General features: G+C 42.8%; 1 protein-coding gene across 2 annotated transcripts in view; it reads left to right on the top strand.

The window, feature by feature from the left end:
- PCSK5 (proprotein convertase subtilisin/kexin type 5) overlaps positions 1-27,432 on the top strand; it is a 471,327-nt gene that overhangs the window by 205,619 nt on the left and 238,276 nt on the right. For both annotated transcript variants that reach the window (XM_061627751.1, XM_061627741.1), the window contains exon 9: positions 20,460-20,560. In XM_061627751.1, coding sequence (XP_061483735.1) covers positions 20,460-20,560 — 101 coding nt within the window. The remainder of the gene's footprint in view (positions 1-20,459; positions 20,561-27,432) is intronic.

Here is a 27,432-nt window from a genome sequence, read left to right as displayed (position 1 = left end):
ATGTTTTGAGCCTGCTATGTTTAAACCATTTTATTTAAGGCAAGGTGGACACAGTCAATTAAAAACATAGAGCACACCTAGAATTTTGCTAGAATATATTTCGCCTCCCACTGTTTTATCTTGTGCAAATTGAGACACTCCTGAGGTCCACTGGAGACTATTCTGCAGAAGTCAGTGCCATTATTCCACAATTACGTTTGGAATTATTTTAGTAAATTTTGCAGTGTTCCTGTACTTCACATACAGAAATAGAAACAAAAGAAAATGATTTCCTATAGGAAACTTCACTAAAATTGCAAAGTAAATCAGACATATTGAAAGTGACCATCTGAACTATATCAACTGTCTTAATAATGTTGCTCCCTCCCTGTTAAAAGAAGATCAGCACAGCACATGTCTTGTTTCTATTATTTGGGCTGATTGCAGGTGTTGCCACCACTCACCATATGATCAGAGGCACATGTTACCAAATTCTTCCAAGCTACACAGCAAGTGGATTGGACTGTGAAAGACCAACCCAAATTGTGTTTGCATTTTGACCAATTTGTAGGGCAGTACAATATCTGAGAGAGGAGGTCAGGTCTCCTGCTCCCCTGGTGCATTCACTATAGCTGCCCAATTTCCCTGCTTTTTAAAGTTTGATAGAAATATCTGTTGACTATAGCTACGTTCTTAAACCGCAAGGTTTTTTGTCTGTTAGTGAATTTCCCTGCTTTTTAATCCGGGAGGTAAGAAATGGGATCCTGTTCAAGTTTGCTGAGAATGGATTGATCATTTGCATGCTTATTGAGTTAAGTGGGATTTACTCCCGTGCAGTCATGCTTAGGATAGGGGAAACTGACCACAGGGGATGGGGAGGGGAGGGGGAGGAGGAGGGAGGGGAGGAAACGCAGAGGGGAGGAAACGCAGAGGGGAGGACTGGGATGGGAGCAGGCTGGATGGGGAGGGGAGGAGAAGGACAGGTTTGATCATTTGCATGTTTATTGAATTCAGTGTGATTTACTCCCGTGCAATCATGCTTAGGATAGGTAAAACTGACCGGAGAGGGGGAGGGCTGGAGTGGGCAAGGGAGGAGGAAGAAGGAAGAGGGGAGAAGATGGGAAGGGAGAGGAGAGGGGAAGGAGGGGGAAAGCAGGTCTGATCATTTGCATGCTTATAGAGTTCAGTGGAATTTACTTCCGTGCAATCGTGCTTAAGATAGGTAAAACTGAACATGGGGAGGAGGAAGAGGAGGGGGAAGGGGAAGGAGGATATTGGAAGGGGATGGGGATGAGGAGGGAGGGGCAAAGGAAGGGGGAGGGAAGGGGCAAGAGGGAGGGGATAGGAGGGAGGAGAGGGGAGGATGGGTTTAATCGTTTGCATACTTTTTGAGTTCAATGGGATTTATTTCTGTGCAATCATGTTTGAAAATAGAAATGGACTGCCTTCAAGCTGATCCCGACTTATGTTGACCCTATGAATAGGGTTTTCGTGGTAAACAGTATTCAGAGGTGGTTTTACCATTGCCTTCCTCTGAGGCTGAGAGGCAGTGACTGGCCCAAGGTCACCCAGTGAGTTTCATGGCTGTGCGAGGATTCGAACCCTGGTCTCCCAGGTCATAGTCCAACACTGACCTGGGGGAGGGGCAGGGAGGGGGAGGAGATTGGGAGGGTGGGCACTGGGCAGAAGGGAAGCCCCTTTCCAAAAGGAACACATTGTGAACAGTATCATTGTTCTTCAGTGTTTTCCCCACCTTTTTATTCTACAGCCGGCACATGTAGCCTCCCACCCAAATTTAAACCGGAGTTGTCCCTGGCTGCATGCACACCAGGCCTTTATTTCACTTTGGACAGTCATGGCTTCTCTCAAAGAATCCTGGGAAGTGTAGTTAGTGAAGGGTGCTGAGAATTGCTAGGAGACACCCTGTTCCCCTCACAGAGCTTCAATCAGAGTGGCTGACTGTTAAACCAGTCTGGCCACTGAAGTACTCTCAGTGGAACAGGAGTCTCCTCTCAACACCCTTCACAAACTACACTTCCCAAGATTCTCTGAGGGAAGCCATAACTGTCTCACATAAAATCAAAGTTTGGTGTGGGTGGGGTCCCCTGATTAGCCAAGACAAGCAGCTGTGAGGCTTTTAGAACACTGACAGTTGGTTCTTACTGAGCATGCTCCTCATTATCATAGGCTTCCAGCCAATATTTCTTAAATTAATTAATTTAAGTCATTTTTTAACTTTTGAACTGCAGCAGATGAAGGTCAGAGTATGGGGCAAAGTCAGTATTAGGATTACAGGTACTCTGTGAACATGGCTGATTTTTAATGAATTTCAACAGATTACGAGAACTGAGAGAAAAAAGTCCAAAAGGGATCTGGGTTTTTTTCCCTCTCTTTTTAGACTTTGAACTCTGTATTCTCTCTGACTGTTTTATGTATCGCCATGAAAATTGAGAGTGTTGTCAAGCAGGCATTTCGGAGTTCAGGACTATAAGATTTGTAAGGTGTTGTCTTGAAATGAGTTTATGGGAAGCATCAGAATGGCTTGGGGGGTATTTTCAATTTAACGTTGCAGAATGTGAAAAATCCACGCTGGCTATAGTATACAGCCACTCTCGTGGCTGTATAATTCAAGAATTTCACCAAAAAGGGCCCCTTTTGTGGCTGCTTTTCCATTACAACCCCTGCATAAATCAGGTAAGCCGGCAACAATTTGTGCCATGTCCGGTCAACCTTGCTACGCCTAGTCTTTTCAGGCTCTATGTCTTCTTTCTCCCTATCTTTTTTAGGTTGCTTATGGTAAAGGAGGGAAAACAAATCCACATATTCCCTGTGCCAGATTTTTTTCTTTGGTCGCCGGGAGCAGGTGGAAACCCAGGGAAACAGATGCTTTGCCGAAGGAAATAGCACCTGCAGCCATTGACCTGAATGGATCCTTCGCTGCCTTGAGAATTGCGGCTGTGGCTGCTGTTCAGCTGCCAGTGCGGCAGACTGATTCGTTGCTATAGTGGATACAGCTGCTGCAGAAGCCAGTGCCCAACCAGTGTGCTGCCAAACTTGCCATCCCCTGCATAACATTTGATGCTGGACTTGCATCAGTCCTGGAAGGAGTAGAGAATGGCCCCCCTTGCCCTGGGGCCCACGGCCTCCATGGAGACCACCCCCAACCCAGCCACCCACTCACCTGAGCAGGTCATGCCAACTCAGCTGTCTCCGCCAATGGCCATGCCACACCAGCAGGTCGACCCTCAGCTGGTGAAGGTGACAAGCCAGCCTCATGCGCCTCTTCCACCCTATCCATTCCAGATCCCTCTGGAGGGGGTGAGGGAGCCTCTGCACCTCTGGCCACAGGCAGGGCTGAGCTGTGACCGGCTCCAGGGTATCCATCCGGGCCGCTGCCTGTGCCCTGCTGCCGCCAGTCAAAAGCGCCACTCAAAATGGTGCAGTCCATGCAGCCCAAACAAAATGGCCACTGCTCTCATCCTGCACTGCTCCGACCTCGTTGAGCCATTGCATGCCAAGAGGAGGATAGAAGGGGCAGCATGGGCTTAAATAGGCCCCTGGTGCTCCACCACTCCATGCAGCACATGGCGCGCACACATTGTATGTGATGCACGACCGCTGCCCTTCTTTAAAATGGCGGCCGTGGCATCGCCCTCTAGCAGCAACTATGCCCCGCCTGTCCAGGCTGTGTGTGGGCGAGCAGAGCGGGACATGTTTTCCTATTGAAGGAAAAAGTCTCATTGAGTTTTGTTCTCTTTTATTGCTTGTTTCCATTTTTAAAAATGGTCAGTTTTCTCCTTTTTGGTCTCCTGCTGCTTATAAGTAGTTAAGATCAGCTATTGTTCAAAATATTGTGTATAATTTCTTCTAGTAATCTGGGATAGTAGCCATCTCTCTTGGAAACTTTGCTGTTTTCAAATGATTAATTTTAAAGATAAATTCTGAGGTAACTCTTCATTCCAGTAATGTTCTATTTATGTCTGCTTTTGGAGAAATTTTATATCTATGTTTGGCTTTTTTCCTTAGTCTCCTTGATATGTAAATGTAAATGTGAATTTAATTTTTAGGTCGCCTATCTGGCCGAAGCCACTCTAGGCGACGTACATATTAAATTCCAATAAAATACAATAATATACAGTAAATACAATAAAATATGATATACTCAGCAATAACAAAAATAACAACATATGCAGTACATAACACGGGCATTCAGTATGTAAATTAGCCCACCCCGGCGGTCCCAAAGGCCTGTCCAAACAGCCAAGTTTTTAAGGCTCGGTGGAAAGTATCCAGGGAAGGGGCATGCCGAAGATCGAACGGGAGGGAATTCCAGAGAGTGGGAGCCGCCACTGAGAAAGCCCTCTCTCTAGTCCCCACCAACCTAGCTACTGTTGTTGGTGGGACTGAGAGAAGGCCCTGCGTGGCTAATCTTGTCAGGCGGCATAATTGGTGATGCTGGAGGTGCTCCTTCAGATAAACTGGGCCAAAACCGTATAGGGATTTAAAGGTTAACACCAACACCTTGAATTGGGCCCGGAAAACTACTGGAAGCCAGTGTAGATTGAATAACACTGGCGTAATATGATCACGGCGACGACTGTTTGTAAGTAAACGAGCCACCGCATTCTGTACCAGTTGAAGTTTCCGGACCGTTTTCAAGGGTAACCCCACATAGAGCGCATTGCAATAATCTAATCGAGAGGTGACCAGGGCATGTACTACCAGTGGGAGCTGATGAACAGGGAGGTAGGGTTGCAGCCTACGTATGAGGTGTAATTGGTACCAGGCTGCCCGGCTCACTGCCGAAATCTGAGCCTCCATGGACAGCCTGGAATCAAGGACAACCCCAGGCTGAAGACCTGATCCTTCAGGGGTAATTGTACCCCATTAAATCTCAGGTCAACAGGGCCCAACCTCCCTCTGTCTCCCACAAGCAGCACCTCGGTCTTGTCAGGATTTAGCTTCAGCCTGTTCCTTCCCATCCATCCACTCATGGATTCCAGGCACTTGGACATGGTCTCCACAGCCAACTCTGGTGAGGACTTAAACGAGCGATAGAGCTGAGTGTCATCTGCATATTGGTGACACTGCAGCCCAAATCTCCTGGTGATGGATCCCAGTGGCTTCATGTAGATGTTAAATAGCATGGGAGAGAGGATAGAACCTTGTGGCACTCCACAAGTGAGAGGCCAAGGGTCTGAAACCTCATCGCCCAATGCTACCTGCTGATGCCTGTCAGAGAGAAAGGAACGGAACCACCATAGAACAGTGCCTCCTATTCCTAGTCCTTCCAGGCGATCCAACAGGATACCGTGGTCGACGGTATCAAAAGCCGCTGAAAGATCGAGGAGGACAAGAAAGGTGAATTCTCCCCTATCTAGTGCCCTCCTCATATCATCCACCAGAGCGACCATGGCTGTTTCAGTTCCATGTCCAGTCCTGAAACCCGATTGGTATGGATCCAGATAATCCGTTTCATCCAAGTGTGCTGACAATTGGTTAGCCACCACTCGCTCAATGATCTTGCCCAGAAATGGCAAATTCGAAACTGGGCGAAAGTTGTTCAAAACTTAGAGAAACAAATTATTCAGTTTCCCAGCAAATAACATTCCTGTGATGAAATTTCTCATCATCTCGTTGTGGGCCCTTGGGTAACCTTTAGTTCATGGTAAAATATTTGATATCTTCCTTTTCTTGTGCAATACTGTTATTTTCTAATTCCTATTTCTTTAAAAACATGATTTAATTTAGCACACATTGCTTGCTGAGAATATTAGTAGATAAACTCTTCTGAGACAGATCGTCTGAATTCTATGTTTAGGGTAATTGGTGTATTGAACGTCAGAAAAAGGGGGCATGAGGGCAGAGGAATGTCAGGGAGCTGGGAGGGGTGAGAGAGAATAAGGGATTGTACAATTTTATTGTAATAATGTGAAAATTCTAATAAACTACACTTAAAAGGGGGGGGAGAAAAGTGCAGCAAAGTACAGTATAAAAGAAATGTTTATACCCTTACTGAGAGCTACATGTATATGTAGACTGCAATGCATGTTCGGGCTTTCTCGATCATTCTGAGGACAGTTGTGTACAGCTTTGGGCACAGGGAACAATTCAGGACAAGGCAGGGTAGGGGACAAACTGAATGTGTAGAATCATGAACTCTCATAGGCAAGTACTATAGTTTAATTGTATCTTTTCTGAATATTCACACATACACATACTTAAATAAAGAATGTCAAGAATTTGAATTAAAACAAATATGGTGGGATTAGAATAACCAAAGTGCAAAAGAAAATATTTGTATGGGAAAAGCTTGTGTGTGGAATTAATTAAATATTTCAGTAAAAACAAAGAAGCAAATTGTCAATATTCAGGAGTAGGTACACAGCTCCTCTCCTGGGGATTTTTCTTATTATAAAGCACACATCCCATAGAGCAGTTCACAAATTGATGTTTCTTACATGTCTGTCGCGTTCTAGCTAAATATCCTATACATCAAATACTTCCCATACAAGAGCTTGAGAATATATATTTAAATATACCAATAATTTTTACTGTATGTATAGATCTCCCACATTATTTGTTTATTATTTATTTATTTATTTATTACACTTGTATACTGCCCCATAGCCGAAGCTCTCTGGGCGGTTTACAGCAACCAAAAACATTAAAACAAATATACAATTTAAAACACAATTTAAAAATTTAAAGCAATTTAAAACACATGCTAAAATGCCTGGGAGAAGAGGAAAGTCTTGACCTGGCGCCGAAAAGATAACATTTATATCCTACCCTTCTGTCCAAAAGGAGTCCATTATTTATTATTTGATTTATATATCGCCCTTCCTCCCAGCAGGAGCCCATTAGAGTTGGTTCACAATGTACATGTTCACCTGATGATTCAGAACAAGAAGTTCTAACTTACATGTGCAAATGGACTTTCCCAAGTCAAATACTACAGTTAGAACATTCATTGCATCCCACATCACCTCAAAAGCAAAACTTTTAAATGGAGTAGCTTCACACATTCAGCTAAGAGTCATCAAGTGTGCATGCATACATGATCTGGTTCAAATTTCAGAGTTTTCCAAAGTGGCGAGTTTTACACCTTGGAAACTTGGGTGGAGATGGAATAGAATTATTGTTGAACTCATATACACAACTTCATTTCAAATTGTGTATTCACTAATAACACAGATTGGAAGGCAGATACCATAACAGAATCTAGCCAGATTGATAGAATGTATTGTAAAATGTAATCAGTGGCTTTTGATTTCCTGTTTGATAGGTGGAAGTACAAAAGAGATCTGAATCTCTTTGTGGAATAGAAGAGGTAGCTTGACAAAAAGTTTGTGGATCCTTAGTTTATTCAACTTGTGCTAATCCACTGTAAACATTACTTATTTATTTCATTAGCATCATCCTAATATTTTTATTGCTTGTTTTTTGTTTATATTTACTGACCTGACCTTACTGTGTGCTTTATAATAGAATTTTAAATGAAATTCTGTCACATATTTTAACATGTTTGCCACTTACTATAATTATGTAATCAAATTCAGTTAACAAAAAACTTTCAGTTTAATATGTTTGCCTACCTATCATAAAGTGTCATGATAGGAAAAGAAATGGTACCTTTATTTTCAGTTTGGGAAACAACCAACTTGAAACCTTTGGCAAGTTAACGTTTTGAGATATTTTAAGATATTTTTCGTGTTTTGTCCTTTGGTTGCCACCCTGTCTCCTTCTTAGACAAACAGTGGGATAGAAGTTTAATAAATAACAATAATGATGATGATGATGATGTTACAAACACTGCTACAGATCAAGAAAAAAATATCAAATCTCTTTAAGAAAGGGACTTAAGATGAAAGCAGTGACCATGTTTTCACCAAGGTGGAGGAAAGGCTATGTATGACCTGGATAACTTTTCACAATAGATAACATCAAGAAGATTGATGACATGCCTTCATAAAGCTGCACAGAAATGCAGTTTCTCCCATATCTTCAAGTCACTTGAGGCAAGTCACTTGAAGAACATTGTTGCAGCAAAGTCACCTACATAGGAATAGGTGAGCACAAAGCTGCTCATCTCATCCTAAATATTCATCAGGGGGCCTCAAGCAGCACAATTAAGAACATAAGAAGAGCAGGGTGAATCAGGCCAATGGTCCATCTAGTCCAGCATCCTATTCTCATAGTGGCCAATTAGATGCCTGCGGAAAGTCCACAAGCAGGAAATAGGCATAACAGCACTCTTTCCTCCTGTGGTTTCCAGCAACTAGTATTCAGAAGCATGCTGCCAGGACCATGCAGGAAGAGCATAGTCATCAGGATTAGTAGCCATTGATAGCCTTATCCTCCATGAATTTGTCTAATGTCCTTGTAAAACCATCCACGTTGGTAGACATCACTGCTTCTTGTGGGAGTGAATTCCATAGTTTAACTATGCATTGTTTGAAGAAGTCCTTTCTTTTGCCTATCTTGAAACTTCCAACATTCAGCTTCATTGGATGCCCATGGGTTCTAGTGTTATGAGAGGGGGGAAAAAACCTTCTTCTCTCTGTTCACTTTCTCCATGCATAATTTTATACACTCCTACCATCCTACCTCTTTCTCTAAACTAAAAAAACCCAAATGCTGCAACATTTCCTCATAAGAGAGTTGTTCCATCTCCTTGATAATTTTGGTTGCCCTTTTACAACACCAAAAACCTTGGGGGAGGGACCTTATAGCTAGGTGTTGAAGATCATATAGGCTGACAGCCTGCAGCAATTTTCCTCTTCATAACCACTCAGCTACTCACATATCCTAGGTTGGATACAGCACCATTGCCAAGCAGTGTGGCTCAAATGGGAGGGCTAGACAACTTTGAAGTCATTTATCATATCTTGAAAACTGTCTAGCCACCCCATCGCACCACCCCCACTGCTTGGGTACTGGAAAAAGTTTGAAGGCATGGATTGCACTTGCTGATCTATGAGATCTGTGTCTCCAAAGTCCATTGAAATGCAGCCTGTCTCCAGCTAATGGGTGGCCCTGGGGATGGGATTGTGCAGCAGCCAGGCTTTCTCCTGAAGGGCAGGATCCCAACTCTGTTTGCACAGCAAACAAGATTTACTATTTAGGCATTATAAAATCACTAACCATACAACCTTTGTAGTATTGTAGGAATACTACAACACTGATGTGTGGCATGTAAGGTTTTCATTTCCACTTTTATCAACAAGATTTCACTTTCTCTTAAATCCATGAAAATACACTGGTGGTCACGTAAATTTATATACTACCAGTTGTGTGCAGGATATCAAACTTGAGATGAAGTCATTTTACCTGGCACATTAAAAGAATTACAAAACTCAAACATAAGATAGCAGTTGGGATAACATATGGAGCAGATGGATTTAATCAATTTTGGAAAAAGATGGAGAATCAGTGCATCCCCTGCCCTGTTAGATGGATTGACATCTTTCACATACTAATTCTCTTTTTGTGCCAAATTTATATCCCTACCAAGCTTCACATCTCTATGTTATGATTAATGAAGTTGTTCTTCAGTGGCCCTGGAATTCCTAACATCGTTTTTCTTTTTGAAGGTTGCTTGCCTCTTGTTGGTCCTACTCTTTATATTTCTGAAGATAAAGACAAGCTGTCCATGACAAGGCAATCTTAGCAGTGACCATTAAACAAGAAAAGAAAAACATGTTAGACCTTTAGACTTTCATCCAAATATCTTAGCTGTGTTGGCTCAAATGGGACTTCTACTCAAGGAGTTTTCTTTGACATTTTTTGAAATGAAATATTTGCCATGGAAAGGGCTTTTAAGTAGTTGAAGCTGTAAATTGTGATTAATATGCAGAGTAATAATTCATTTTGTATGATCATAATGCATTACCATGCCTAACTGGATTTCAGTGGACTGTGGACCATGGTTTTGCTGCTGCTTTGGTTACTGTATGGCATCTGCTAAAACAAGAACTAAAAATATAAAAATATGGTTTGGATCCAGGATTTGTCCAAGTGGAAGATGCTCACACAACATCCCCACCCTCACCTCCCTACTGCAGCCCCAAAATGATCAAAGCCTATCCTAGGGATTGGGGAATCTTGGATGTATTGTAGGAGGTTGCAGTGTGAAAGGGGATTGGAAATAACTGAGCAGAAAACGCTTGTGCACCTTCCACCCACACTTATCCAAGTCTATGTTTTTGAGAGAAGGTTATTAAAGTGTGAGGAATCTAGAAGGAATTGCGGAAAATTGCTACAACTGAACACCCCAAACCAGTTTTTTTGTTTCTCTCTTTGCTTATTAGGTGAGAGACAATGCCACCTTGCTCTCCCTTCCTCTGCTAATTCCAAACTGACCCAATAGAGTTGTAATGTGCTACAAGTGCTAGGAGACAATAGAGCATTTCTCTTTTTTGAAAGACCTCTGTTATTTAGGTGTTCCTCTTCGGTGAGATTAAACAATACCATAGGTTCAAGTAATTTTGTTCTCTATATTTTTACTTTAAGAAGCAAAGCTGCTCTGCCTTCCAGCTTTCTGATTAGTGAATTCAAAAGCACTGTGATAAATAGTAATTGACATAATTGATAACTGATGAAAAGTTGGCATTTATTTTTAGCCTACATTAGTTCAATACAATGAAATTTAAGTACTTGTATTAAGGTTTTGTTGTTTTGCATTAACTTTTATAATTAAGGTTTTTAATAGCAATTTTAACAAAGAAAAATAAAAAGGGAAGGGAAGGAAAAAACAAAAAACCCATAAGATCACATTAAGAATACAATAACCATCAGTGCATCCATCTTAAATTAAACATATAAGTTGATATAAACCATCCAGATATCCAAACAGGTACCCACACAACATTTATCAGAAATATGCAAGGGTGATGAGGTTCTTGTCATGCCCATACCACCCATCACCAACCCACTTCTGTTGGCAGAGCATGGAAGAGATGGTGTTTTTATTTTTTTTACTCCACGCTATCCAGTATAGCAAAGCTAATAGGAATTCCTGTTTTCCCTGAGCTCTGATACTAAGGTATTAGACAAGTCTGAAAACCTCTGCGCCACCTTGTCCTTTTAAAGTTCACAGCTATGAGTTCAGCCCCTGTGACCTGAGTATCTGAACCAACCTTTAGCATATGGTATATGTGTGTGAAAACAAACTATTTATAAACGTAACAGATGGTGATAAAGTAAGCAAGTTCATTCTATGTTCAGAAGCATGTGGATTTGATACATTTCTAATGGTACATGACTTAGTTACTCAAGGTCTTTTTAATTTTTAAAATCTCTGCCTACTCTTCCTTCAGCGCATAGTTAAACTATGGAATTTGCTCCCACAAGATGCAGTAATGGCCACCAGCTTGGACGGCTTTAAAAGAAGATTAGACAAATTCATGGAGGACAGGGCTATCAATGGCTACTAGCCGTGATGGCTGTGCTGTGCCACCCTAGTCAGAGGCAGCATGCTTCTGAAAACCAGTTGCCAGAAGCCTCAGGAGGGGAGAGTGTTCTCGCACTCGGGTCCTGCTGGCGGGCTTTCCCCAGGCACCTGGTTGGCCACTGTGAGAACAGGATGCTGAACTAGATGGGCCACTGGCCTGATCCAGCAGGCTCTTCTTATGTTCTTATGTTCTCTAATATTCCTGATCTATCTACACCCTTACACCAACTAAACCCAAAATAATAAAACACAGACCCTATACTCTCTAACACTAAACCTAGCCCTGTCCAACATAAACAAAACTAAACTATAACTGTCTTGCACTCAAGTCTAAACATTCTACTATCAGACACTCAGCAAATCACCATACAGCACACACCAACATTTCACTCATTCCCCCCCTCCCAATGCTAACTACAGTGCCTGCAGGAAGAGGAGAACATCGCCACCCAGGGAAGGAGAAGCTGCTGCTGCTGCTGCTGCTGTTGGATCACCACCTCCACCACCCTTCCCTGTGGGACTTCTGCCTGGCAGACGTGTATCTTGCAGGACCAGGCCCCAGGTACCCAGCCAGCTGTGACTGATTTCCACCACCTGTCCCTCTTTGGAGGGATACATAAGCCGGCTGGCTGAGGTGGCCTGGGGTTTTTTTGTGTGTGCTGGTTGTGGGTCATTTTTTTTTCTTTTCTTTTTTCTTTTGGGGGGGTTGTTTTAAGATTGGGTGCCTGCCTGAGTGGTGGAAGCCTACATCGGGGCATGTGTCAATCACAGGGGAGTGATGGGGGAAGGGTGGGAGGCCAATGTATACCGAGGCTGGGTGGCAGATGCTGGTGGAAAGCTAGGGGCAGGTCACGTCAGGTAAGAGGAACTAGGGAGAGATGCATAATATCTGTCCCCTGTTCCGGGCCTATCCAGAGCCAACAGACAGCTGGGGGATGCTTGACTCCATACTCTGGCCTTCGACTGCTGCTGTGCAATGCCAGGTCTGTTGCCCAAAAAACATCCCTCATCCATGATATGATATTGGATGAGGGCGCGGACCTGGCATGTATTACGGAAACCTGGCTGGATGAGGCTGCTGCTCCTATCCTTGCGGCCATGTGTCCAGCTGGGTTCTCGTATGCACAGCAGCCAAGGGTCGGTAGTCGGGGAGGGGGAGTGGCGGTTATTTACCGAAGGTCCCTGGTTCTCACCAGACCTCCTCTCTGTGAGACCAAGGTGGCAGACTGCATGTACTGGAAGTTGGGCCCAAAGGGCAGTCTAGGGATTCTGCTCGTGTACCGTCCACCCCGCTGCACGACGGACTCCCTGGCCGAGGTGCTGGAGGTGGTCTCGGCTGTGCGTGTACAGTCCCCAAACCTGCTGGTACTGGGGGACTTTAACGTACATTCAGAGGCCATCCTTACTGGGGCGCCTCGGGACTTCATGGAAACCATGGTTTCCTGGGAGCTGCACCTTATTACAATGGGGCCCACCCATGTAGCCGGTCATGCACTCGACCTTGTGTTTGTCTTGGGAGAGGAGGGGAGTGATCTGAAAATTGGGGGTACATCCATCACCCCCTTGTCATGGTCAGACCACTACTTGGTGAGGATGGACTTTTCGGTGCCACAAACCCTCTGTGGGGGTGGAGGACCTATTAAGATGGTCCGCCCCAGGCGTCTGATGGATCCTGATGGATTCCTGAATGCGCTTGGGGACTCTCTGGAGCATGCACACAGCCACTCGGCTGAGACCCTGGTGGAGGGGTGGAATGCCGCAATCGCCGGGGCATTAGACCGGGTGGCTCCGAAACGCCCTCTCCCCCTGAATAGAGCTCAGACGCAGAGGTTGGAAAAGTTACTTTTTTTGAACTGCAACTCCCATCAGCCCCAGCCAGCATGGCCACTGGATTGGGCTGATGGGAGTTGTAGTTCAAAAAAGTAACTTTTCCAAACTCTGCTCAGACGGCACCGTGGTTCACCCCACGGTTGCAAATTCTGAGGTGGGAGGTGAGACAGCTAGAGTGCCGGTGGCGGAAATCTCGCTCTGACGACAATCGGACACATGTTAGAGCGGCTGCGGCAGCCTATCATGTGGCAATAAGGGCAGCAAAAAAAGATTTTATGCTGCCTCTATTGCATCTGCAGAGTGCCGTCCCAGGAGACTGTTCCAAGTGGTCTGGAGCCTGGTCGGTCCAGTTGCTCCAGAACCAATGGAACATGCTAAGGCCTCCTGTGACGAGTTTGCTAAACACTTTGCGGAGAAAATCGATCGTATTAAGAGTGCTATTCCGTGCACTGTGGACACAGTGAGTGAGCCAGAGGTGACCAGTGGTGCTCTGGTGGTGTGGGATCGGTTCCAGCTTCTTCCATCTGATGAAGTGGACAAGGTGCTTTCAACCTTAAAGCCAACCACTTGCTTACTCGATCCTTGCCCATCGTGGCTCATTATGAGCTGCAAAGATAGACTGGGTGAGGGGATCAAGATGGTGGTAAATACATCTCTCGAAGAGGGAGTAATGCCATCAGCGCTCAAGGAGGCAGTAATAAAACCAATCTTAAAGAAGCCCCCCTTGGATCCCCAAGATCTGAACAACTTTCGCCCAGTCTCAAATTTGCCATTCTTGGGCAAGGCGGTTGAGCGGTATGGTGAACTACCATAGAAGACAAGGGCAAGGTTATCTGCACCTTCTTCCTTGCTGTCACTCCTCTCATGGATCTGTTTTAAATTGTATTTGTTTTAATGTTTTTAGTTACTGTAAAGCGCCCAGAGAGCTTCGGCTATTGGGCAGTATGCAAGTATAATAAAATAAATAAATAAATAAATAAATTGATGGGTTCCTCGTTGTGCATCTTCTGTGCCCACTGCCTGTGTGTGTTGTTGTTAACACCAGATCGGTACACAATAAGACCACTTGCATCCATGATTTGATTGCGGACGAAGATGCCAATTTGGTGTGCATTACCGAGACCTGGGTGGGTGAGCTGGGAGGAGTTGATCTGACCCAGCTTTGCCCATCTGGATACTCGGTGCAACACCAGCACAGGCTGCAGGGACAGGGGAGAGGAGTTGCTGTGATCTACAGAACTTCCATCTGTCACCAGGAAACCACTCTGTCTTGGAGCTGGCTGTGAGGGCTTGCACTTGGTGTTGGGCCGAGGAGACAGTAAACTAGGGTTGCTGCTGGTGTACCGTCCACCCTGCTGCCTGGCAGCTTTTCTGACTGAGCTGGCAGAGGCCGTCTCGGCTGTGGTGTTGGAGGAGCCCAGAACGATAGTGCTGGATGATTTCAATGTCCATGCTGAGGCTGCCTCTAGTGTTCCGGCTCAGGACTTCATGGCCTCCATGACAACCATGGGGCTATCTCAAGTTGTCAATGGCCCAACACATAGGGCAGGGCACACCCTTGACTTCGTTTTTGCTCCAGGTGGAGGAAGGGGTGGTCTGGGGATTGGGGGTGGATATCACCCCATTGTCATGGTCAGATCACTTCTTGGTGAAGTTTAGACTTATGGCTCCAATCCTTCCTTGCAGGGGTGATGGACAAATTAAGATGGTTCACCCCTGGAGACTAATGGAATCCACAGGATTCCTGAATGCCCTGGGGAAGTTCCCAGTAGATAGAGCAGGTGACCCTCTTGAAGCCCTTGTAACACTGTGGAACAGTGAGGCACGTCGAGTTCTTGACACGGTTGCCCCCGAGCGCCCTCTCTTGACATTGTGGAGCCAGGTTTGCACCTTGGTACACCAGTGAGCTAATGGCAATGAAACAGGCTGGACGACGGCTAGAACACAAGTGGTGAAAGATGTGCTGTGAGGCTGATTGGGCATGAATAAAACATCATAACCATGCCTACTGTGTGGCGGTGAGGGTGTCGAAGAAGGCCCACTTCTCTGCCTCCATCGCATCCTCAAGTAGCCGCCCAGTGGAGCTTTTCCGTATTGTCAGGTCTGTTGACATCAACTCCAAGAAATGGAGTTTTAGATCCTTTGGAGGCCCACTGTGAATTGTTTGCAAGGCACTTTGAGGGTAAAGTTGCTCGCCTCCATAGCAGTCTTGATGCCCCATCCACATCTACTGTGGTCCCCAATGAAGTGTCCAGTGCAACGTCTGCTGCAACTTCTTGGGAACGGTTTCAGTTGATGCGGCCTGATGATGTAGACAAGGTGCTTACAGTTATTCAGCCAGCAACGTGTCCTCTTGACACTTGCCCTTCTTGGCTTATTAAAGCTTGCTGAGGGTGTTTGGCCGAGTGGATCCAGGGTGTGGTCAATGTATCATTGTGGGAGGGAGTGGTTCTAGCCGCCTTGAAAGAGGCGGTGATCTGACCACTTCTGAAAAAACCCACCCTGGACCCATTGGTTTGTGACAACTACAGACTGGTTGCAAATACCCCTCTTTTAGGGAAGGTGATTGAGAGGGTTGTGGCGCATTATTTGCAGGTACTCTTGGATGAAACAGATTATCTTGATCCATCCCAGTCTGGGTTCAGGCTTGGTTATGGGACTGAATTGGCCTTGGTCACCCTGATGGATGACCTTTATTGGGAGAAGGACAGGGCTCTGTGACCCTGTTATTCTTACTTGATCTCTCAGCAGCTTTTGATACCGTTGACCATGGTATCCTTCTGGGCCAACTTGGTGAGCTGGGTATTGGAGGCACTGTTTTACAGTGGTTCCAATCCTATCTCTAGGGTCGCTGTCAGAGAATAGCATTGGGTTACTGTCTTTCGGCCCCCTGGCAGTTGTGCTGTGGGGTGCCTCAGGGTACCATCTTGGTTTAACATCTATATGAAGCCCTTGGGAGCAGTCACCAGGAGTTTTGGGGCGAGGTGTCAGCAGTATGCTGATGATGCCCAGCTTTATTTCTCTGTAACATCTGAATCGGGAGAGGCCGTGCAAGCCCTGGATCGCTGCCTGGACTTGGTGGTGGGCTGGATGAGGGCCAATAAACTGAGTCTGAATCCTAGCAAGATGGAGGCACTGTTGGTTGGTGGTTCCCAAGTTTGGATAATTGGTCATTTACCTGCTTTGGATGGGGTTGTACTCCCTCTGAAAAAGTAGGTCCGTAGACTGGGGGTGCTCCTGGATCCATCTTTTGTCACTAGAGGCCCAGGTGACCTCTGTGGCTAGGAGTGCCTTTTACCAGCTATGGCCGTTTCTGGACCGGGATAGCCTGACCTTTGTTGTCCATGCACTGGTAACCTCCAGGTTGGATTATTGTAATGCGCTCTATGTTGGGCTGTGCTTGAGGTTGGTCCGGAAGCTGCAGCTGGTGCAAAATGTGGCGGCGAAACTGCTCACTGAGGCAGGGTATTGCCAACATGTCACCCCGCTACTGAAAGAATTGCATTGGCTGCCCATTTGCTACCAGGCCAAGTTCAAGGTTCTAGTTTTGGTATACAAAGTCCTATACAGCTTGGGACCAGGATACCTGAAAGACTGTCTTACCCTTTATATACCCAGTTGATCACTGTGCTCTGCAGGTGAGGGCCTCCTGCAGATACCAACTTATCAGAAGCTCTGTTCCTCACAACATAGGAAACAGACCTTTAGTGTAATGGCACCCACCCTGTGGAATTCCCTCCCCTTAAATATTAGGCATGCATCATCTCTGTTATCTTTTTGGCACCTTTTGAAGACTTTCCTCTGTCAACAAGCCTTTTAAGTTGAGACCTATCCCAGTCTGTATCTGTGTTGGAATTGCTTTTTAATTTAAAAAAACAACAACAATATGTTTTAACCCTATTTTAAAGATGTTTTAAAAGCTCTTTTTTAAAAAAATGTTTTTAAAGTTTTTTTGTTTTGGTGTATTTTAGGGTCTGTTTTATGATGTTTTGATGTGTTTTTAGTGCTTCTGTTTGCCACTCTGCGCTCCTGCTGGGGGGAAGGGCGGGATATCAATCAATCAATCAATAATAAAATAAATTCACAGGGTGCCTAATTAAAAAGCCTTTTGATAAACACAGAGGAGGGTAGGGGCCAGGAAATCTAAATATGTCTATTCTATGGCGATACAGTTTGGCCCTGGTACTTCCCCGGTTTTCATTTAATGAATAACATTCTTAATTTCTTGCATCTGTAATGGTTTTGCAAGAATTTCCTTTTGCTGCATATTCTAGTTGTGGGAAAACCAACGCAGGAAATTGGGGGAACTTAGATTCACAGCCCATAGGGTCATTATTCTTCCTATATAATTTAGAGTAATACTTTTAAAACTCTTGAGTTTATTTCTTTTGGTGTGATACATACCGTATTATTTCTCCTTTAATCAGCAGGATATAATTCCAACCTTTTTGTTTTTTTAAACAAAAAAACATTACCTTACCTGGTCTCTCACCACTTTCCCAGTATCTTTGGTGCAAACAAGCCAATGCAAATTCAGCTCTAGCAAAGAATAAATTGTTCAATTCCTATTTAGCACCCAGAAGGCTTCAGTAAAGATCTGAGGAGGGGAATGTTGCAAATTGACTTAAAAGAGACTTCACTGTTTTCTCTTAAATTTTCATCTTGCAAGGTTCAAATCCATTTCTTATGGTAGGCTTATGCTATAATCCTACCTCAAATAAAGGCCTTACATACTTCCCATTCAATAGCATGTGAAGAAGTTGTACCCTCATCTGTCTTTTAAAATTCTCATGGTGCAAATGTGGAACATTTATATGCCATGAGCCAGAGGTTTTGGTCATATCAATTGACTGCACAGCAAAAGATAATGGGGGATGATCTGAAATAGCAGTTGTGTGAATATAACACACTGTTACATACTGAAGTAGAAGAAAAGAAACCAAAAAGTAATCTAACCCAAAAGCAATTTTGATGATGTGCAAAAAGTATAAAAATGTTTTTATGGCGCATATACTGCTGATATTGTTACTGTAGCTGTTGTTGATATGATTCTTGAAGTAGTTTTTGTTTGTGTGTTGATGAGTGCTAGTTTTTAACTCTGTATTTTTGTTCTGTTTGTAAATCACCTAAAGTCTGTTTTTTGTATTAGATGACTATATTGTTTCTCAGCCTTTTGGCTAAGATCAAGCGTAGTGTAGGTGACTATTAAATAAAATCTATTGATTTAATACTATTATTATATTAATAGTAATAAAATTATTCAATAATATTCAAGTCAATAATATTAATATTGACTATTAAATCACCACCAGCAATAATATTTCTGGCTATGGGCCCTGATAGACTGAGACTGTTTTGCCTTATGAAGGGTAGCTGTGACAAAGTTTTGCAACTCAGGATATAAGGCCAAAACCATGATACGTAGACTGGGGTGGTGTTCTTATTATACTGGCATTATATCTTGACCTGTATGCAAGAGCACTAGGGTTGGCATGAGACAGTTGTTTTATTCTTGACAATTGTTGGGAAAGCAAGAATTTGCTTTTCACATAATTTTCCTCTCTACATACTATTATTCTAACTTTTTTCTAGCATGTACATAACTCAACTCCTATGGCATGTCACCTTCTTGGCTCCTTGTTGACTTTTCTACTGGCAATTGTGTTTATCTTTTTAATTGGTATTCTGTATTCTTCTTCTAGCTGCTTTGTGCATTGTTCCCTGAGGCTATTATATATGCCAGAGGATCATTATATACTTATTTTAATAGCTGATGTACAGTATATAACCTTCCTTTGAGTAACCTTTATCCACTTCTAGTGTGTGCTTCTTCCCCCCTCCTTAAGTTTTGATAACTTTTTTTCCATACCAACTTATGGTATGGAAAAGTAATCATAATCTTAAATTCGTTTTTTGACTGGTAAGAAAGATATGATTATAATGCTTTGAGTTTGCAGGATTGCATTTATGTGTTGTTAAAGAGTTGGAGAGGATGAGTAAATCTAATATCCCAGGCTTCTGATACCTACTTTCTAATCAACATTTAGGTTGCAATCCTGTCCAGGCTTTCCCAACCTTTGGGTCCCCAGATGTTGCTGAACTACATCTCCCATCAGCCCCAGCCAGCATGGCCAATGATCAGGAATTATAGGAACTGTAGTCCAGCAACATCTGGGAGCTCCAAAGGTTGGGAAAGGCTGCATACAGCTACCTGGGAATAAGCCCTGCTGAACTTAATATGGCTATATATATTAAGAAGGTATATATAGGATTGTGCAATTAAACACTGAGGACCACTTCCTATCGTACACCTATTTTATGTACTCAAGCTGTACACTAAAATAGTAACATTTGTGTCCATGTATTTTAAAACACATGTGCAATCAGGTATATAAAACTCACGTTAAGTGAGATTTCCTGCAGCGAATATGGGATATTCTTGACATAGTTGTGAAGTAATTCAGATGTTTCAACTATGGAGTAGGCATATTGGCCTGTTTCATTCCATGTTTCATAAGGCATTGTTTAGGAAGCCAGGAGCATGCATTGGGACGGAGTGTTCTTCCCTGAGTACTCCTCCCTCTTTACATGCATCCTGGCTTATGTTCTTTATATGTTAACTAACATTAAGCCAGACTTCTCCAGTTCAGATGTAACAGAATTGGCTTAATGCAAGTCAGAACTTTTGTACCAAGGTTGGCACAAAATAAGGGTGGGAAGGGCAAAGCAAGAAGTGTTTGGCCTGAACACTTCTTCCTGGCTTCATAAACCATGATTGGAATGATTGTCCAAACCAGGCCATTATCTGCTTAACTTCTTCAAATATAGAGTAGTTACTTTTCTCACAAAAAGTGTAAAACTTATAATAAGATGGAGTTTTGCATACATTATTAGCATAAAATATTGAAAATTCTTTCAATCATCTGATTGAACTTAGTTATAAAACTCCTGATGATTTTAATTGCTTTGGATTTCACATGTTACTTGACATTTCACTGCTGGCTATTTTGAAAGGCAGCTAGTTTATTGATAAGCATCATGCTTTTAGAGCGGTCAAACCAAAAATTATTTTGTTGTTGTTCTACTCAGTGAGTAATAAAATATATTTCACATGTCCATAAGTCGTTTGGACAACTGCAACATGCTTTTGATTCTTGCAACTATATTCTCAATTACAAACTCTTTTTTCCCCCAGATCACTACAGACCTGAGGCAGCGCTGTACAGACAGCCACACAGGAACATCGGCATCTGCACCTATGGCCGCAGGAATCATTGCACTGGCACTGGAAGCAAAGTAAGATTTGAGTTATATGAAAAGTCATTAAGACATAAGACTTTGTACATTCTTGACTTTTTTGCTGCATTCACCTCAAGATATTTGGAGGTAAATTAAGATATGTAGACATCTGTCCCTACATCGAGGTAAATTTGGACTGCAGTTATCTTCTAGTAGACTCTCACTTGCTTAATTTACCTTTAGCCACTGCTTAGAGCAGTGATTCTCAAATGGTGCGCCCAGGCACACTGGTGCGCCCTAAGAGGTGGCTAGGTGTGCCTCAAATATTATGAAAGTATATTTTAAAAATGAGAAGAAACCCATTTGTAATAGTTTAAGTTATTTTTATTCATAGTTTAAATATATATTAATATATTTTTAATTTTGTACACGAAGTGCGCCAGAAAATTTTTAAATGTTTTACAGTGCGCCGCAAACCAAAAAAGTTTGAGAACCACTGGCTTAGAGGTTTGTCATAAAGCAATGTTTCAGGTTCATGTACTACATTAGGAATGGTTTGTAGGCATTATTATGCCATCTATTATGAATGCAAAATCAAATTCCATACAAAGCTGAACATTTTTAAGTTAAAAGAGAACAAATGTGCAAATGTCATATACAATCAGCTCTTATAACTGTCCTGCATTCCTCACCAAATAAGGCCAGATTTGGGACCATATTTTTGTATATGAATGAGAATTATACCTAGTTTCTAAGAATATTGTGCTGGATTCAGAATTAGCTATAAGTAGAGTAGACCCATTGAAATCAATGGGACAAGTTAGTTATGACTAACACAAGTGTACTGAGTTCAGTGAATCTACTCTGAGAATGACTTAGTCAGAAACCACCTGGTGTGTTTACTGTAAATGTGGCTAACCGAGCAATCCAAACCATAGGAAAAACCCGAGAGTTCTCAAAGAACTCAAATGTGAAATTGCTGATCTGCTAACTAAAATATGTAACTTGTCCCTTGGGTCCTCCTCCGTGCCTGAGGACTGGAAAGTGGCAAATGTAACGCCAATCTTCAAAAAGGGATCCAGAGGGGATCCCGGAAATTACAGGCCAGTTAGCTTAACTTCTGTCCCTGGAAAACTGGTAGAAAGTATTATTAAAGCTAGATTAACTAAGCACATAGAAGAACAAGCCTTGCTGAAGCAGAGCCAGCATGGCTTCTGCAAGGGAAAGTCCTGTCTCAGTAACCTATTAGAATTCTTTGAGAGTGTCAACAAGCATATAGATAGAGGTGATCCAGTGGACATAGTGTACTTAGACTTTCAAAAAGCGTTTGACAAGGTACCTCACCAAAGGCTTCTGAGGAAGCTTAGCAGTCATGGAATAAGAGGAGAAGTCCTCTTGTGGATAAGAAATTGGTTAAGAAGCAGAAAGCAGAGAGTAGGAATAAACGGACAGTTCTCCCAATGGAGGGCTGTAGAAAGTGGAGTCCCTCAAGGATCGGTATTGGGACCTGTACTTTTCAACTTGTTCGTTAATCACCTAGAATTAGGAGTGAGCAGTGAAGTGGCCAAGTTTGCTGATGACACTAAATTGTTCAGGGTTGTTAAAACAAAAAGGGATTGCGAAGAGCTCCAAAAAGACCTCTCCAAACTGAGTGAATGGGCAGAAAAATGGCAAATGCAATTCAATATAAACAAGTGTAAAATTATGCATATTGGAGCAAAAAATCTTAATTTCACATATACGCTCATGGGGTCTGAACTGGCGGTGACCGACCAGGAGAGAGACCTCGGGGTTGTAGTGGACAGCACGATGAAAATGTCGACCCAGTGTGCGGCAGCTGTGAAAAAGGCAAATTCCATGCTACCGATAATTAGGAAAGGTATTGAAAATAAAACAGCCGATATCATAATGCCATTGTATAAATCTATGGTGCGGCCGCATTTGGAATACTGTGTACAGTTCTGGTCGCCTCATCTCAAAAAGGATATTATAGAGTTGGAAAAGGTTCAGAAGAGGGCAACCAGAATGATCAAGGGGATGGAGCGACTCCTTTACGAGGAAAGGTTGCAGCATTTGGGGCTTTTTAGTTTAGAGAAAAGGCGGGTCAGAGGAGACATGATAGAAGTGTATAAAATTATGCATGGCATTGAGAAAGTGGATAGAGAAAAGTTCTTCTCCCTCTCTCATAATACTAGAACTCGTGGACATTCAAAGAAACTGAATGTTGGAAGATTCAGGACAGACAAAAGGAAGTACTTCTTTACTCAGCGCATAGTCAAACTATGGAATTTGCTCCCACAAGATGCAGTAATGGCCACCAGCTTGGATGGCTTTAAAAGAAGATTAGACAAATTCATGGAGGACAGGGCTATCAATGGCTACTAACCATGATGGCTGTGCTCTGCCACCCTAGTCAGAGGCAGCATGCTTCTGAAAACCAGTTGCCGGAAGCCTCAGGAGCGGAGAGTGTTCTTGCACTCGGGTCCTGCTTGCAGGCTTCCCCCAGGCACCTGGTTGGCCACTGTGAGAACAGGATGCTGGACTAGATGGGCCACTGGCCTGATCCAGCAGGCTCTTCTTATGTTCTTATGTTTAAGTCAGTGTAATATGTGCTAGCCTAAATTAAATCAGAGCAAGTTACCCTTTTCCAAACTGTTTTCAAGAGCAAGGATACTGCCAGCTGAGCTGGCCCCCAAGCCCCCAAGCCTGGCAGAGGGAAAAGAAGCCTTTAAAACAGGTTTTGACTTACACCACTTCTACTGTGACCAAGGTGAAAGGAGTTTGGAACGGGGTAAGTCTCCCATGCCCAATCCCACCCCAGCCACACCCCTAGAATGCCTCTTTTTGGGGACTTACACCTGCGTAAGCTGAACCTGTAGGAATTACACTGGTGTATCTCCAGCTGAGTCAGGATGGGGGTCTTCAGCTGGCATGGCCCCAGCTCAGCCAGAGAGCCACCTATTCCAACCCCCCCTCATCCCAGCAGATCTTGGGTTGAATTGCTCCCTAAGTCTGGATCCAACCCATTGCTTGTAACCAATTGTACTTGTCTGCATTTATTTTAAATATTATTTTAAACCATTGGCCCAAGTCATGCTAAAGATAGTCCTGACCAAGTTGCATTGAAAACAAATTTATTTATTTATTTATTTTAATAATGTATATATCACTTAATACTGCAGCTTCTGAACAGAGTACAACAGAGATAGTGGAAAGATACCCAAAGGGATATAACATAAAATCACTTAAAGTAAACCATAAAATCAGATGAACTTACTTTAAATGCCAACTGATTTTTTTTTAAAAAGGCTTCACCAAGGACTGGAAGTTCAACTTTCTTTGTTGGTTCACAAGACTGGAAACTAACTGGAATTTTGAGCTAGCATCCAGCACTTGTCAAATTGCTACAGTTGAATTTACAGGGAAAGAGTAAGGGGTTATAAAAAAGACATAAGAATTGAATAACAGATAATAAGACTGAAAAGCTGATACTGTCTTAAGGAGATAAGGGCTTGTGTTATAATTAGATTGTTCCCAATGCAGCGCTTGGAGAAAAGTTAATATAACCATATTATCTTAAATGGTATCTTTTTCAGTCACATCTTAATCTCAGCTGTAAAACACTCATATAGTTTTTTCATAACTCTGCTGTATAGATAACATTCCATTTATATATGCCAACATTTTATATTTTGAATAGATATGATTACTTACATAATGAATTGAAATGGCCCGTGATTATTACAAATTTGAAACAAATTATTATATCTGCAAGTATCAAAATATGAGGACACCCAAACAATAAATCCATGCTATTATGAGTCTGAAATTGTTGATATTACTATTTTGTGTGAGAAAGCATCAGTAATTGGCTTATGCCTCTGTGAGTATTTGCAGGAAGCTTTTCCACTAATTTCCAATGTCAGATTGGAGGGCATGCCTCTCCCCTTTCAGTGCACAAGAGAAATGCTGAGAGGGAGGTGAGGGATTGAGGAAGAAAGGGGAAGAGATTGGAGGAAGAGACAGCGGCAGAGAAAGCCCCATATGTTTGGTGCTTACTGCAGGAACACAGGCACAGACAGACAAGGAAGAAGCTGGCTCCCTCTTCCTCAATACTGTAAACAACCAAAATGTTGACAGGCTAAGTATGCTCAGAGGCACATGTTACCAAATTCTTCCAAACTACACAGGAAGTGGATTGAACTGTGAAAGACCAACCCAAATGGTGTTTGCATTTTGACAAATTTGTAGGGCAGTACAATATCTCAGAAAGGAGGTCAGGTGTCCTGCTCCCCTGGTGCATTCACTATAGCTGCCCAATTTCCCCGCTTTTTAAAGTTTGATAGGTACATTCTTAAACCACAAGGTTTTTTGCCTATTAGTGAACTTCCCTGATTTTTAATCTGGGAGGTAAGAAATGAGATCCTGTGCAAGCTTGCTGAGAATGGATTGATCATTTGCATGCTTATTGAGTTCAGTGGGATTTACTCCTCTGCAATCATGCTTAGGATAGGTAAAACTGACTGGTGGGGAGAGGGAGGGAGGGATGGAGTGGGCAGGGAAGGAGAAAGAAGGAAGAGGACAGGGGAGGAGGAAGAGAGAGGAGAGGGGAAGGAGAGAAAGCCAGGTCTGATCATTTGCATGCTTATTGAGTTGAATGGGATTTACTCCTATTTAATCATGGTTAGGATAGGTAAAACTGACCATGGGGGAGGAGCAGGGAGAGGGGGAGGGGAGAGGAGAGGAGAGAGAAGGAGAAAGTAAGGGGAGAGGGGAGCAGAAGGTGTGGGAGGAGAAAGGAGTTTGGAGGGGGAGGGGGAGGGGCAAAAGAAGGGGCAGAGGAGGACAGGTTTGATCATTTGCATGCTCATTTATGTCTGAAATGGGAAATTCTGGCTTAGTGACACTTTACTAACCAGTATCTTAAACCATGGTTTCATCCCAGCTAATAAACTGACATTAAGCCAGAGTTCATTGTTTGAAACATAATAGGGAACTCTGGTTTAAATAAACCAGGACCATAGCACTGAAGCCAGCATACAATGGGAGGAGAAGAGGAGAACAATATGTGGGCCTAGAACAATTCTCAGCTTGCTAAACCATGATTTAGCAAGGAAGGACATTATATTTGAAGAGGCTCACTTTGTGTTAATTTTGTCATTGAGCTATCCATTACAATTGTAACATCTTTTCTGGTTAGTCACTGCAGTATGTGGAGTTAGGGTTTTTTACCTAGTATGCAGGTCACTTTATAATTACTTATATTCATTCTCCATTTTGTGTCACATTTATCCAGTGTGAAGACATTCTTTCGGAGCCTTTCATGACCCTCTTGCTTTTTCACCATCCTCAGTCATTTGGTGTCATCCACAAGCTTGACCACACCTCCAAGATTCAGAGGCTATGACACCTCACAGATAGATTATCCTGGTTTGCATTTATCCAAAATGGATGAGGAGCCAGGTCCTCATAGGAACACAGTGGTTATCAGTTATCACATGAAAATAGAATTGTTATATTCCTCTTTATGGGAGATTTTAAATTATAGGTAGCAGTAGGCCCAATTGATGTCCATATGTGCAGTAGCTGTTTGAGTCTAAAAGTGAGTTAGTGTCAATACTGGAGAAAGTAAAATTTGTGGAGCCTCAGAATATAATTTATCATAAGGAACAACATCCATCACTACCACAAGTGTTGGAGTATTAGATTAGTACTAGAGATATTAAGACTAGAGAGTTCAAATCCCCACTCAGCCATGAAGATCAGTTGTGTGAGTCACTCTCTCTCAGCCTAACATAACTCATAAGGTTGTTGTGAGAATAAACTGTGTATGTTTGTGTTTGTGCATGTGTGTGTGTGTGTGTGTGTGTGTGTGACACAGTAAGAGAGAGAGAGAAGGTAGGATAAAACTAATAAATATTGTTTATATTCTTTTAAAAGAATTAGATGAATTAATGGAGGATAGATCTGTCAACACTATTAAGACATAACAGCTAAATAGAGACAGTAGTTCTATTCCCACCACCAAACTGAGTGCATGGAGAGGAGAAGCAGAATCATGACAGTCAATCCCACCTGGCCATTTGCACAGGGTGTGGATTGCCTCAGAGAGGCTCCCCAAGGCTTTGTTGTCATTTCAGGAAAGATTTTTCATTTTCCTAGACATTTTAACCAATTTTTAACAGAATTTATATACCACTAAAAACAAGCAAACACACAACCTCTAAGCTTTAGTCTGCTTTGGCTTTAAGCTATTTTGCTCTCTTCAACTTGTGTTGTAATGCTGTATTATGCTTTTATTCTTCTTTGTTTTATTGCCATTGAATTTTTGTTTTATTTCTTGTTGCCCTGACAGTTTTGTTTATAGGGTGGCATATAATCAAAACCATGCACATAGATTCCACACACACACACATTCCAGAAACTCGAGAGAAGCAATTAGTGCCAAGTCAAAATGCCACCACCCTGCAATGCCACCATTCCAATTCATGGATGGCAAAACCGGGAAAGGTAATTAAGCAACTTTTTAGGGGGGATGATGATGAATCTCACTGCTGCTTTCTGGAACTTATGCATTACTGCTCCAGTGGGCTTTTGGAAAAGGAAGATGGCAATCGCTTGTCACTGGGAGGATGCCTGGGTAGTTGTTGTGAGGCCCCTCAATTCCAATTCTGTCCCACCCCAAAAATATGCCAGAAAAAGGGTTGTTGGCATTTTTTACCCTGTCTGGCTTTCAGTGCTATGGTGATGCTCTCTAGGAAGCAGGGAGGGTTGGAATTTGCTTTTATTTTCTTCCTAGTAGTTTGCTGTAGTCCACAACCATTCTTAATTTTATCTTGTATAATAATAGTTTAAATGTTTCATGACTCAAGTACACTTCTGTCATGAAGCACCATAATTCTGGTTTTAAAAAGAATGGCAAGTAATAT

This window comes from Rhineura floridana, chromosome 1 (genome assembly GCF_030035675.1).
Source record: "Rhineura floridana isolate rRhiFlo1 chromosome 1, rRhiFlo1.hap2, whole genome shotgun sequence".
Classification (NCBI taxonomy): domain Eukaryota; kingdom Metazoa; phylum Chordata; class Lepidosauria; order Squamata; family Rhineuridae; genus Rhineura; species Rhineura floridana.
The sequence above is the reverse complement of the archived record's forward strand: the minus strand, read 5'-3'. Positions and strand labels throughout refer to the sequence as shown.